This window comes from Gopherus evgoodei, chromosome 2 (genome assembly GCF_007399415.2).
Source record: "Gopherus evgoodei ecotype Sinaloan lineage chromosome 2, rGopEvg1_v1.p, whole genome shotgun sequence".
Classification (NCBI taxonomy): domain Eukaryota; kingdom Metazoa; phylum Chordata; order Testudines; family Testudinidae; genus Gopherus; species Gopherus evgoodei.
In genome coordinates this window covers 273,044,960-273,059,847 of record NC_044323.1, presented here as the reverse complement: position 1 = coordinate 273,059,847, position 14,888 = coordinate 273,044,960, and the positions used below count along the sequence as shown (strand labels likewise).

Here is a 14,888-nt window from a genome sequence, read left to right as displayed (position 1 = left end):
GCATGTTAAGGATCAACACTTTCAATTGCTTAATACAAGATTACTCTTCCTGTGGATTTTAAATAATGCCTTACTCTTTGTAAAGCACCACATAAATCTACAGTGCTACTTAGTTGGTAATGTGATCTGCTGGAAAGCAGTAGGAAGCCATGATGTTGTCACTAAGAAAACGGATCAGATTTGTCTAAACACTAATGAATGTATAATATTCATTGCCAGCTGACTTTAATAAGACTACAATATACTTTCTCATCAGTTTTAGCAGACTGCCAAACAGGAAACAAGCTGGCTTTTAGAGTCAAAACAATCCTGGATTTGAAAAGAGGAAGTTGAAGAGATGGCAGAATAAAGATTTCAGTAACACCTTAGATCAGGGCTGGCCAATGTGTGGCTCTTTAGAAGTTAATATGGAGCTCTATGTACCGACAAACTCCGGGGCTGGAGCTACAGGTGCCAACTTTCCAATTGCCAGGGGGTGCTCACTGCTCAGCCCCTGATGCCACTCCACCCCTTCCTCTGAGCCTGCTGTGCCCTCCCTCCCAAAGTCTCCTGCACTCCACAAAACAGCTGATCAGGAGCAAGGGGGGAGGCGCTGATCAGTGGGGCTGCTGACATATTACTGTTGCTCTTTGGCAATGTACACTGGTAAATTCTGGCTCCTTCTCAGGCTCTGGTTGGCCACTCCTGCCTTAGATGCAACAGCTTTCATCTTGAACTCATGGAAACATGACAAAGAGCTTACTGGGAACATAAGTGTGAAGAAACTTTTAGTGGCACTTCTAGGAAAAAATAGGGGTGATGTGCTAAATTACAAAAGGAATTCATTAGAAGCACAGCAGCTTTGTTCAGTAGCATAATACTTAAAATCATGGAGAGAATTTCACGTATTCACAAATAAACCACACACTACACTGCTCACTACTGCACCTCAAGGATTATATGTACTATTACATGAGTAGATGAGGACTGGGGCCATGCAGCAGGGGCTTGAATGAAATCCACAATACATTTATTTCCTTTTCTCAAATTTAGAGATAAGTGAGCTGTAAATTATACATGTAGCTATTCATACAGCTTCCTATAGCAACTTACCTAGTCTGTCTCAGCCCTCATAAACAGTCATTCACTTGTGGGGTTTTATTTGAATCAAATATGTAAACTAGATTTTGGTGATTAATCCACCACTCAAAAGTTAACTATTGCTATGACTGCAGGAAAAATCAGCTTTCCATTGACTACTCATCAGTTTGTCTTCTTTCCTTGGACACTTCCAGTGATTGCTATTACAGTCTCCCTCCTTGAGTTATCCTCCTAAGTGAAAGTACTTTTTAGATTAAGATCCCCACACCCACTCAGTTATGAAGGCAGTATACTATAGCAAAAATACACATGCAATAGCTATTTGCTTCCTTGTCTATTGTATTTGTATATCATTCTGCTGTGATCACTTGATTCACTCTTTTTTGCTATAGTATAGGCTTAATTTAAAAATTACTCAAATGTATACAGTAGAATTCTATTAGTAGGTTGGCTGTAAAAACTAAGTGCTTCCATGTATTTTAAGGTGGAGCAAGTATAAAGAAAGACAGTTACCCAAGTGACATTTGTACACTTTATGAACTGTAAGGAATTGTGAACATTTAAGATTAGCACTTGTAAATAAAGGAGGAGTTGTAAGTAACTGAATATTGCACAATATAATACATGAGCTGTTGCTAACATACTTTAATACAATATATGCTATAGTTTATGCATATAACACAGCCAGAGGCTATCAAGCAATCTTGGTGACATGACTACACATGGATATACCTATAACCTGAAATTACAATGGCATTAAATACAGTGGTAGGAATTTGTTTCTTACAAACAATGTTTAGCAGTCAGATCTACATACATACTACATGACGTTAACAATAGCTTAGCAAATATTCATGTTGGCTCTGTGAAGCATGCAGACATTTAGAATAGCAATGTAAAACAAAGTCCTCAAACTTAGGGCCAACATTTTTAAATTTAGATGCTCAGATATGGATTTAGTTGCCAAACTAGGCACCCTAATTTGACAACTCTATTTGATGTACATGCTGTCATGACAGGCAGTTTCATGAATTTAATTCTCTTAAGTAAAACTTGTCCCATTCACTGTAGTGGGATAGTTCTATATAATGTGATCAGCACAGAAAAATGCATGAAGCAGATGCTCAATTATTTGTGCAGGCTAAGCTCCTTATGGAAGATGAGTTAATTTAGACCTTTTTTAGCATAACAAAATGATAGTTTCAAATTTGCAGACTGAAAAAGTGAATAAATATACAAGTTAGTTGTCCTAGAAATAATAGGTTCCTCACACCAGCTGAATGTCAAGCTCTGAGTACCTTTCTGAGTGGAGATGGAAGTGAGGAGAGGAGGAGGGTCTGTCACTAAGTTATTCATATAAAACACGGCATTGGGATGGTCTGACATTAAGAGGATGGGAGAAGCAGCCATTGCCATTAGACAGGATCAGAAGGGAATGAAATTGTTTTACAACCATCCCCATCCTGGCCTTGAGTTAAATGTCCATGATGAAGAGGAAAAAGCCGCAGATGCCACAGGAGTTAACAATACCTTTTACTAACTATTGATCATAAGATTTTACACAAACTATACAGCCGAAGCCAGCTCTGGGAATTAAGGTTAGTGTTTGTCCAAAAATATATTAAGTGACAAGTTTCACTACAGGATTAGTTCCCATCAGGCTCCCTGTGGGGAGTTGGCCACTATTGCAATTTTATCACATCTTACCATTAGAGCTGGTTAAAACAAATGGAGTCTACTCCCTTCCCCAGTGGAAAATGGCAACAAACAAAATTGTTTACATCTAAATCGTCAATGGAATATTAATAATTTAGCAGAAATACAGGAACAAATATTTCAGTTAAAATCTAAAACATTTCAGTTTGGTGCCTCATTCGCTATAGGCCAGGCGCCTGGCCAGACTACATCTTTCATGATACAACAGCAGTCTCGTGTCTTGGAGAGGGAGGGCTGCGCACCACGGAAGATTCAGGCCAGCCAACCAGCCCAGAGAGAACAGGACATGAGAGGGCAGAACTACAACTCCCACGAGGCAGTGCGGCAGTACTTCCAAATATCTCGTTTTTCAGGTTCATTTTTAAGTCTTCCCCGCAACGCAAAGCCAACACTTTTTGCAACAAACCAGAAAACTAACCACAACCCACCCCGAAAAAAGCCACAAAACACGCCCACATTTAGTAAAAAGAGTCACAAAATAGTTCTTCCCCACTGAACCCTTTTGCTGAATATAGTCACCCACCTTACTTGGACGGTGGAAATGAGGCATCGCCTAACACAGATCTCCACCCTCTCCAATGGGGCACAGCCAAGGAACCGGGCAGGAGGGCGAGTGGGAATGCGGGAAGGGGGCGAGAGGTCCCACAGCCTGTCCCTACACACCACATCCCTGTTTCCCTGCCTCCATCCCCACCAAGCCAGCCCCAGGAGCGCGAGCCACAGACACTGCACACGCGCCTCCCCGAATCTGCTCACCGCCGGGCCGCTTTGCGTTGCCACGGGCGAGATGCGCATGCGCATTCCGGCCGAAAAGCTCATCTCTGTAATTTTGATTCCCAACCACCCTGGTTTTCTCTGTCTCGCTCAGATTCCTCCAGGCCGCGCGGCACAGGGGGCAATGGAGAAGAGGGTTTTAAAAAAATCTTAAAGCCGGACTTGACCTTTCAACTGCCGAAAGGTCAAAGGTTACCAACAAAATGGCGGTCATCGCTGCTGCGGAGGTTACTGGCGGCGTGGAGCCGGTGGACGCCGGACGGGCCCGGGTAGCGCCTCGCCCGCCCTGCTGAGCCCTGGGACGGAGATACACTGAGGGTCTCGAGCTGCTGTGTGCGCGGGTTAGCGCCCAGCCGCCCCCGAGACACGCTGCCGGAGGGCAGCGGCCGCCAGCCCAGCCCGCAGCCAGGAACCGGAGCAGCTTCCACGAGCGCAGGAGTCATAACCCCAGCGCTACCAAGTCAGGAGCAGCTCCTGCTCGCCCAGGGCTGCAGCTGAGCCGTGCCCCCACGGCACCCCACCCGGCAGGAGCCGCAGAGCAGCCCCCGACCTGCCCCATCCCCTCCTGGCGGCAGCCGACTCCCCCACCCCCAAGAGCGGCAGCCTCGCTCCCGCCTAAAAATAGCAAACGCCTGAGCAGCCTCCTCTAACTTACCTATTAGCAGCAGCACCTGCTGACCCAGCAGGAGCATGAACCCCTCACCCCAGTCATCACCATCAGTAGTTCCCAGACCTCCCCCAGCGGAGTCCATCACCTGTTGAGCAACAGGCCCGTAACACCTATTTCCCCTCCGCATTTAGCAGCTCAGATTGTGTGAAGGAGGCAGGAGATTTGTCCCCTCCTTGTACTTTCTGTGGAAGGGAATTGTGTGTCACACACACATACATATATATAAGAAGACTGTATATTGTTGACTTTATAACTGTGCTGCTTCTCTGGCTGAATCTTGGGAGTCTTAGATCCACTGATGAGAGAACAGTAATGAAAGGGAACTTGACAAGGGGAAAAATCAAACCACCCATCCAAAGACCACTAATGAGGACAATGTTGGTGCATATTTGACTCTCAACAGTTCAGTGCTGCTGTGCAGGATGAATAGGAAGAAAGGAGACAAGGGATTTGAGAGCCCAAGACCTTATAAATTATAAGTATTAATTTTTATATTTCTTTTAGGTGTTTAAGATTAGTGTTCGTTCTCTTTATTGTGTAATCTGAAAGCTTTATTATGTAGGCTGTATGCTGACCAAAAGTTGACCGTTAAGGTTGGTTTTTAAGTAAAGTCAGGTGAAGCTGTACGGGGTAATTTAGGGATGCTTTAATATTATTGCTAAACATTCAGTTATACTCTGAAATCTTACTCTTTAAAGATGTATTGTGGGTTTCCATGTTCCAGTGATTCCATATCAAATGTTCACAATTTTCATGTGAAATTTTTTTTCTATCTACCTACTCTTCAGACTCAGCTTGATATCTAGAAGGCTTTAAAGCTGTGTGCTTTCCAACTCATGTATAAAGCTTTTTCAGCTGGAAGTTAGTTAACAATGCTACTTATGATGCAGGACCCAGAATAGAATTCTGATAATTGTTCTATAGTCGTGTGTGCTCTATACTAGGAACCACAGGAAAAAATGGTAAAAATTATTTCAGGCCGCATTCCTGCATGATCTTTGCAGATGTGCAAAGATCTGCTTGCACAAAGTTTGTGGAGGTGTACCATTGCTTTAAATGGTTATTTCTCAGGACCTTCCAATGCTTGAAGCAAGTGGTGTTTCCCAAAGGACAGCTGGCTGGCTTCTTCTTTCATGTATAGGATGTGTATATATGATGAGTGAGTCAACTTGTCAGAGAAATGCCCTCTATCCATCCACCCCTGTTCTTCCCCATTAATTACACCACTTTGAAGTCCATAGCTGGCAATAGCCAGTTCTATTCTCTTGCAGCCTAGCAGGGACAAAACTCAGTTTTTATATAGTTGGTGATATTGTACTCTAATAATTGACATTTCACGTATTGAAAAACTATTTAGATAATTGTTAGAGCTTTCATAACTTCCTCTGAGCCCTGCACTATCATATTTGGGGTAACAGACAAAAAGATTCAAAAATAATTCCAGTGTAATATTTTAAAGCTGTTCAAACTATATTTTTCCTTGTAGCATATGTGTGTACAGCCTATGTGATGGTGTGATACTTTAATGGTTTTAGTGACACCTTTGGGATGCCCTGCACAATTCCCATTTCATTTCTTGTATGTGGCCATTCATGCAGATAAGACCTTCATACCACATCACACAGTCATGAATTCTTTCCTTATGTTTACATATACATATTTACATATTATACTCAGTGTGTATACAATATCTGTGTATTTAGAGACACATATGATATAAAGATTGTTCAATGAAGATTTTCTTTTTACTAGGTTAAAGAAACATGAGAAATGACATTGACATGTTATTTGTCTGTATCCTTATTTTAAATGCTTTTGTTTTTTCCAGCACAACCCACCAGGTAGTCTGCATCAACAACATAAATTTTCAGAGAAAGTCTGTTGTAGTAAGTACAGTATATTATTTACAAAAATATTAACAGTCATGTCCAAAACCAAGATTTTCTTCTGTATTTTTGAGGAAATATAACTGCACAAAAGCTGCATATGCTCTGTAACTTCTTTGCACTATCTGTGTTGTGACCAGGAGCCTGTTACAGGACTCTTTCGCCCAAGAGAATGAGGCCAAATAGAACTGTGGCTTAATATGAATTTTAGACATACAGATACATGATGGACAGTAATTTGTGCCTGAATTTATTTGGAATTAGATTCAAGTCTTTTTAATTTCATTTGGACTGTACATGCCAAATAAAAACGTTACCTTAAAATGTTTTAAGAGATAATAAGGTTATGCCTTAACATATTTTGTGGTAATTTCAGATTTCATTTTACATAGGCTTATTTAAAATTATAATTTAAATAACAAAATAAAAAAAAATGATTTACGTAAAAAAATCTCCCCTCCTTCTCTCCCAAATCATATCTATTGACCCTGGTTAAAATTGGCTTTTATACCTCTAAAAATGAACAATCACAATTTCGGCTAATGCCACTGTTTATTTAAGGGTTAGAGTAGTAGAGATTTAGGCCCTGATCCTGAATCCATATGGACTAATGGCCAGACCCTGACAGCCATGAGGAACACTGTTGAAGTTAATGGAGCTCTGAATGAGTTCACAAATTTGCCTGTTCAGATCACCTTGCAGGATTATCAGGGCTTTAGGTTATGGAATCCAGTTTTATTATGAGTTAGTTACAATCATAAAAGGGACACCATCAAGTTGAATTCTAGTCCATTAAAAATAAGTTAAATGATCTCCAGTAATACACCTACTCCTGAATCGTACTGCCAACTTCCTTAGTTTTCAGCTGAGAATATTCACCTTTCAAAAGTTGAGAGAGAACCCATTTTTAACTTTTATGAAACATTGTTCTTTCTTTTTCTTTTTCTTAAAAAAAAATTGGCATTTGGATCTATTGTTTGACTATCGTGCCCCTTTTAAAAATATGAATAGAATGAATGAATAGAAAGCAATATTTTTATATTGTGTTTTTTAATATGACTGTATAATTAAATGATATTGGTTTACATATTTATAGGGTTATGTGGAACTGACTATATTTCCCACGGTTGCAAACCTGAATAGAATCAAACTGAACAGTAAACAATGCAGGATATACAGAGTAAGAGTCAATGATCTGGAAGCAGCTTTTATTTATAATGATCCAACACTGGAGGTTTGTCACCATGAGTCAAAGCAGTAAGTAACTTGTTTGAAATTCTGTAAATGAGCTGCCTTATGTTACTGTGATAGTAAATTGTTTTTTGTTCACTGGCAGATTTCAGCTGATGATTTTCTTATCATAACATCAATCTTAGTAAGAAAGAGTTAGCCATTAACCAAATCATGGTTGCCTTTGTCAGTTCCTTTTGTATAGTGAATTATTTCCTGAAAAATTCAAGAGAATTTGTCTAACTTGGGCCACTACTCTAATAGGTGACTATAAAGTAAAATGTAATCCTCAGTCTTTAGTCTGTTTCCTTCTATAGTGCTGTGCTAGAGAATTTCATTACTGATTTTTGAATTAACATTTCTTTGTTTTACTTTGCCATGATATCAAATGTTTTTTAAATGAACTTTGTTAGGTAAATGTGATGAACTCAGAGGGCCACCTTCAATGCTTCAGATGTTTTAGTCTCTCTCTCATTGTTTTCTAATGAATATGTTACTAGAAGGCTAAAAGACATGTCATGTCATATCTGGGGAACAATGTTAAGATTTAGGGCTTATCTACACCAGGGTTTTTCAACTTGTGGGTCACCACCCAAAATTGGGTTCCCAGAATGTGTCAAAGAGGCACATGGGAGGCCCTAGGGGGAGGGAAAGAAGGCTGGGGCCTGGAGTGGGGGAGGGGTTGCACAGCCTTCCCCACATTCAACCCACAGTAGTGGCTTTTGTGGCACTGGTTCTACAGGGCTGGCTGGGCTTGACTTCCTGATTTGAGACTTGTGATGTGGTACACGGGGTCACAGTCTCACTCACGTTTGGCCCAAGTGCCCCGCTTCAAGCTGAGAGGACCAACTGGGCCAAACTTGTATGGGTAACCCCATGGGCCAGGCCATGGCACCACTCTCACAAATTTGGCTGGACCAGGCCAAACCTGAGTGGCATTGCAACCCTGGAGATGGCAACGCCTGGAGTGGGGAGCCGAGCCTATCCAACCCCATGGAACCAGTGCAGTCACTATATTATACATGTGTACTGACGTATTATATTAATGTGTATTTTATATATTGTGGGTAAGAAATATATAATATAATAAGTGAGTTTTTTGTACTGAAGCTATTTACTGGCTTGTGACAGGCCATCAAGGTTTACAAATGGGTCCTGAGCTCAAGAAGATTGAGAATTACTGGTTTATACAAAATGTTTGCACCAATTTAACTAAAATCAGAGGAAAAAATAACAGATTGTTCATAATTATGTTGATATGCCATCTTTGTACTGGAATAATTGCATCTACCCCAGGGTTGCGGTGATTTAACTTAATTGCTTCTTCTACCAGTTTAGTTAAATCAGTGCAAAACGGTGTAGACAAAGCTTTAATTATCCCTATTTAATCCCTTCTAGGTGAGGTTCTATGGCCTGTGTGTTATGATAGATGTCAGAATAAATCAGTGGTACCCAGGCTGTACATGATGGTTTGATCAAAACATCTTTATTCATCATCTTGTATCCTAACCTTATCTTTAAGAGGCAGTCAGTGTGTCCTTGTATCATCTTTGGGAAGTGTGTTTACACCAGACCCCTGTATCAGAGTATTCTGATACCACCCTTCTGGAATGTGTTTGCATGAGTGTCCTGTGCCTAATACGTCTTAGGAATGTGTGTTTTTTTGCAATGCTAGCCCTGTTCTTGCCCCATTCTGTGAACTTGCAAGTAGGCATGTTTTGTAACAGGGCCTGACTTCTGCTCACAATCCGAATTTTGCTAACTTTGCTTTATATCAGCAAGACTTAACCGCTACGTTTGTCCACATCTCTTCAGGCCTCATGTTTCAGGCTCTCTTTCTACTACAAGCTGGTTTAGTGGAATGCTAATAGTTAAGAGGCTAAGTCCTGGTCTACACTACAGACTTAGATTGACAAAAGCTGCCTTACGTAAACCTAATTATGTCCTTGTCTACATGAAAGCCTTGCCCCAGCTGATGTAAGTGCCCTACTACACCGACATAATAACTCCACCTCCACGAGAGGCGTAAGGCTTATGTTAGTGTAGTTAGGGCAAGACAGTGTCTATGTAGACACTGAACTACTTACATTGGCCATTTGGCTGTCATTCTTGTTGATTTCATGACTGCATTGAAGCAGTGAAATTGGGCATCAGTGGGGAATCAGACAGCAGCCCCGGCGGCATCCAAACTCCCAGCAGAGAGCTCTGTGGAGAGCTCAGAGCATGGACTCTTAGCCCCCAATACTGCCCCCTTACCTTGATAGAAGCACTGCTGGTGAGGATGCACACCACCAACAGAAGGAAGGTAATGTGGACATGAAAAATCACAATAATTACTGTGGTGGCTGTAAGCCAACCTATCAGAGGTTGACTTAATTTTGTAGTGTAGACGTGCCTAAATGAAGATTCAGTTAAATGTTTTGTTTTTGTTTTTTAAGTACCAGTCATGTTCTATGAAGCTTAATTTAATAATCTGTCAGGTTTATTAGTCTTCATCATTACCTGTGCATACATTAGAAACCTGCATTTCTTAACTATTAGATTTCCATGATGAATTATAATAGCATCTAGCTTACCTCATAACCCAAAAGTATAAAACTTAACTTTGAACTTCTCCTGACATGGATTAGAAACTAGCTGTTAGAGAAAGATTAGTTCACTTCCTCTCCCTTGCCTCACTTCCTGAAGCACAAGTGCTGTTCCCTAATTTGAAATTGTCCTTTATTAACTTCATGTTCAACCTAGCTGTTCAGCTGGGGATCTAATTTATATGGAGTATGAAATCAGGAGGAACACTTCAGCCTATGGTAGATCAGCTCCTGTTGTCTAATCCAGAACTGCTCTTTACTGTCAAGTCTTTTCACTGATGGCATAAAACATGTACAAATGTTTTCCTTTTGTTTTTAATGTTGAATGTGAATTACTGTGGGATTTTTTTAAGTGTACGACTGACGTCCCTGGACGCTGTCTTCTATTAATCCACAGCATAGGCAGCAGCCTACAGGCACCATCTTTGGAGAGTGCTAGGCTAGTTCTGTTTTTCATGCCCATTCTGTTCTTGGCCTCTCTGCTGCTACTATTGGGAATTACACCAGTTGTGGTTATTATAATATCATCACCTATATACTAGCATCTGGACTAAGACCTCCAGAAGCATTTTACCAGGCTGGGCTGTATTTGAACTTGTGTTCTTGAAGCTGTGGGCTCTATCTCATTGCTAACTATTTGTGCAAAAGCTTGAAAAACCCACTCTGCCAGATGTGGTCCGGTGGATAGGGTGCCAGAGTGGATGTCAAGAGATCTGAATCTAGTCCTGGCTCTAACATTGACTCACTACTGTTCAGTATCTTGTGAGCACTGTAAAACTGACAAGAATCATGTTAATTTCATAGTGCTGATGCTTGGCAAAGCTCTGTACTTCAGTAGATGCAGTATGTGGAATTATTTTTTGTGTATGGAGGATCAAAAAAAATAGACACTGGGGCCTTGTCTACACAAGCAAACTTTTCTGTCATAATGCATCCTTTTAAACTAGGATTAAACCACACATGGTGAAAGTGCTGAAATTTCTTCTACCCTGTAGAATGCACCATTACTGCCAGTCGTAGAACTTTTACTAGTGGTGTACTAAGTGAATGAAGTTTGCTAGTATAGATAGTGGGAGTGACCCACCCACTCTTACTGCTTTGGTGTTACGAAGGAAGAGGGTCTTTGCTCCTTTTTCCTTTGGCCAGGCTCTTGGCTTCTGTGAAAGGGGGTGTGTCCACTACTCTCTTTCTTTACAAACACCCTTCCAAAACTCAAATTTTTGGGTCCTCCTCTCCAGTGAACCGCTTCAGTGTTTGCTCCTGATGCTGCTGCTCATAGCTTTCCCAAGCAGTGACAAGGAACTGAGATAGTTCTTTACTCTTTCATGGCTGTCCGCAGGATTTTGAATAACACCTGTGAAAACTGACAGTATTCTGTTCATTCAGTTCTGGCTTGGGAAAATATAAGCAGCAGCAGTGGTATGATGAGCTGTCTTTCTGCATAGCTAGAATGCACTCCATTTCTTCACATTTGGTTCATCTTGTGAAGTTTATCTTTACAACCTTAAGAGTTAGAAATTTAGTTTTCTTTACAATTAAAGCTTAACTTCTGCAGTAGTTGATGGCATTGTGACTCTAGCTGAGAAGGAATTATTCCTACCCAGGGCGGGTGAGTAAACAAGTACATTTTTTTCAAGACTCTGGCTAGTCAGTTGTTTTATTTTGTAAGCCCTGTCCTGGGGCATCCAGTTTCCAAAAAATGTAATTGTAAGACACAATCATAACTGTTCTTAGAAAATATTCTGGAGGATAAAATCTTAATAGTAATAGATTTAAGAAGTGATGATACTATCTTAACTTTGATTTCCCCATGTATGGCCTCTCTCTACTTTTTCCTAAAATCATGATGAAGTCTTTGTATGACCTACCCAATAAAGATAGGAAGTCTGAAGCCCCAGATTCTGGGGACAGAGTCATATGTTGTTCTGCACTGACATCTCTATATTTATGAGCCAGTGAGGAAGCCCTCCAGACAGCTACATCTGACCTTTCTCAACTAGAAGGATCATCATGGTACCTTAGACTTTTATACTGGTGAGATAAAATAGATGAAAGAATTAGAGGGGAATATTATATCTCCCAGTTGGTTTGAAGTCTTCCCTTGGAAAAGAACATATTTTTATAGTTTATATTAAATATATAAAAGATATTTCATGTAAATTCCCACTTCTTAACACACTGAAGCCAATGTTTTAAATGTAAAATTTCAAAGCATTGTGCCTTTGCCAATACCCCAGTGATTTAACAATTCTGCTATGCCCTCTTTCACATGCTTCCTGTCCTTGCCCTTACTGCTCAGCCAAAGGATCTGTCTAGTGGATATTTTATGAACTGCTACTACTGTGAGGATTATTTGCTTTTATTTGTGAAATGGGTGCTGACATAGGTGTCTTGAAATATCTTTCAGACATGTTAGCATGAGTGTGTACATAAACATTAGTGAGGAGAGCAATGATGTGTGAGTTTCAAGCAGGGAGAGGAAGATGATTACAGAATGTGAAACTCATGTTGATTTTCCAAAGCATTTTGTAATTTCCTTTAACTTTCCAAAAAGTAAAGGACTTTTCTTAAGCCTGCAGTGTCTTAAGTTGCTTAAATGAAGCTTACTTAAATTAGCAAAAAGATTAAATGCAGTTTGCCAATTTATATAGGTTAATTAGAAATTATTACTTTCATAAATATTTGCAGCCAGAAGACATCATGGCACAGCTCAGCTGGCTGTCAGTAAGCTGATGGCACTATCATACACATTTGTAAAGAGCTTTGTTTCTCATAAATCATGAGATGATACGCAGCCAGGCTAAGAGAGTAGTAAGTATATGTGGAGCACATTTTCAGGGGTAATTGCTATTGAGAAAAATACTTGTATTTTAGAAAACATAAAACAGCTCTCCAAAACTAAATGATACAGATTGGTTGGTAAATGATAGTTCCTGTTTATAAGGGATGATACAGTTTAAAAAACAACTTGAAATACTTCGTAACAATTTAGTGATAGTATTTTATAAAAGTTAACAAATTAAATTTTACCTTTTGCAAATAACCTAGTTTCCTTAGGACAGAATCAATGAGTAGTCAGATATAGGGGAATGGAAGGAAGGGAGAATATTTCTAGACTTCAGGACAAAAAAGGCCATGTGGTGGTAATGTCTAAGTTAACAAAATGTTTATTAATTTGTTAAATTACTTTCAGTGGCAGAAACATTTTTGAGATAAAAAATTATCTTGTTTCCAGAGAGATCCTGTTGGCTGTAATAGTATCATAATAATTAAGGGCATTAGAAGACTGTATTTGTAAGTGAAGTTGCCAGTGCTTGGAGGTGCATTTAAAGACTATGGTGAAGTAGCAGAAAAGTAAAATAAATTGTTTGAATCCGTCCTGTTCCTAAAGCAATTTTCACAGGAAATTAGAGTGAAGGCTTTAAGGAGGAAGTTATGGAACACCATAAAACTCAAGCACTCTAAATCACCAGGACCAGTGATGTTTAGAGAGTTGGAAAGTTGCTAAACTGATGCCTATATTTATAAAACAACAACAAAACCTAAAAATTATTCTGAGAAATACTGACCAGTGAGTATCTCACTTCTGGATCTAGGAAACTGAGTCTAACGGTAGAATAATGGTATCAAATTCCCATAGCTTTTTAAAGGGAAGAAGATTTCTACCTCTTTGACCTATTAAAATATATTTGAAAATGTTAATGGTTGATGAAGGTCATCTAATGAATATGGTTAGTGTGGATTTCCAAAAAGTTTTTGATAAAGTCTTCAATAAGACTCTTCAGGAAAATAATCACGAAATACAGAGCAAAATCTTGTTATGGATTAAAAACTGCTTAAAGGGCTTACTCTGATTATTTTTTCTTAATCTTGTCATCAGTATAGCACAAAAATATTTCCTGGGCTATATGGCCTAGCAGCAGCAGAGTAAAATGGACATGGTCTAGGAGGGAGGCCGGCCAAATGCAAAACCTGGTCGATAGGTAAAAATAGAAAACAGCTGGTGTTCTTCACTTCCCAAAGAGCAAAACTGGGAAGAGAAGTTGAATTTCCCCCACTTTTGGCCTCTGACTAATAGATTTTCTCATTGAGCTTATGTGTACAATTTTCAGTTTCTTGTTTTATATATTAATGATTTATGAGAAGGAAGTGAGGAGTAATCTTACTGATGGCACTATGTTTTAGTTAGCAAATCTGTGGAGACCTTTAAGCAATTCTGGTTGTATGTAAACATACTGGAGAGTCAAGTTGTAAGCAAATAAAATATAATTTAAATAAACATCGGCCAATACTTTCGAATGTGAGTGCCTCTGAAATTAGACACCTAAACAAGAGTCTTCTGGTTTTCAGAGGTGCCGAGTTGCTGCAGTTTTCATTGACTTCACTGGAAGTTGAGGATGATCAGTACCTCTGATAATCAGGCCACTTATTTAGGCGTCTATCTTTACTTTGGGAATTCTGGCTGTTATTTACATTGGCAAAAATGTGTTTAATATATACTTATTAGCTCTGAACTTTCAGGATCCTCTTAGGAAAAGACTTGAAGTCATTATAAATAACTTGGTGTAGATGTTACTAGCCACAGCAGCAGTGTAGGCTGGCATGGTCATCCCTCCGCATCTGTATCTGAGGGAGACCATGCCTCCTCACAGTTTGGTATGCTAGAGTATTCTCCCAAAGGAATTAAAAACAAGGGGGGAATTAGCGGTTCTTAATGGGTCCTGGCTTTCAAGTAGGGCATGGCCATAAACAGTCTGGGCTCTCTGGCCTGCAACCAGGCAGAGCAGTAGCAGTTTATCTAGGGGCTCCTGCAGAGTGGAGCATCAAGCAGAGTCTATGGGGGTACAGCAGGGGTGAGCACCAAGCACAGTCTATGAGTCTCCAGTAGGGATGCCCAAGGTGTGAAGGCCTTCTGGCTTAAGAAGGGGCAGTACTGCCACCAGT

The 14,888-nt window shown here is 40.0% G+C and overlaps 1 protein-coding gene across 3 annotated transcripts in view; it reads left to right on the top strand.

The window, feature by feature from the left end:
- The first annotated feature begins 3,763 nt into the window (after nt 1-3,763).
- TAF2 (TATA-box binding protein associated factor 2) overlaps nt 3,764-14,888 on the top strand; it is a 112,481-nt gene continuing 101,356 nt past the window's right edge. For 2 of the 3 annotated variants that reach the window (XM_030553746.1, XM_030553747.1), the window contains exons 1-3: nt 3,764-4,715; nt 6,072-6,126; nt 7,223-7,383. In XM_030553746.1, the coding sequence (XP_030409606.1) occupies nt 4,663-4,715; nt 6,072-6,126; nt 7,223-7,383 (269 nt within the window). In that variant the 5' untranslated portion in view covers nt 3,764-4,662. Of the gene's footprint in view, nt 4,716-6,071; nt 6,127-7,222; nt 7,384-8,754; nt 8,857-14,888 lie in introns of those variants that run through there. The other variant, XM_030553748.1, reaches the window with a different exon arrangement.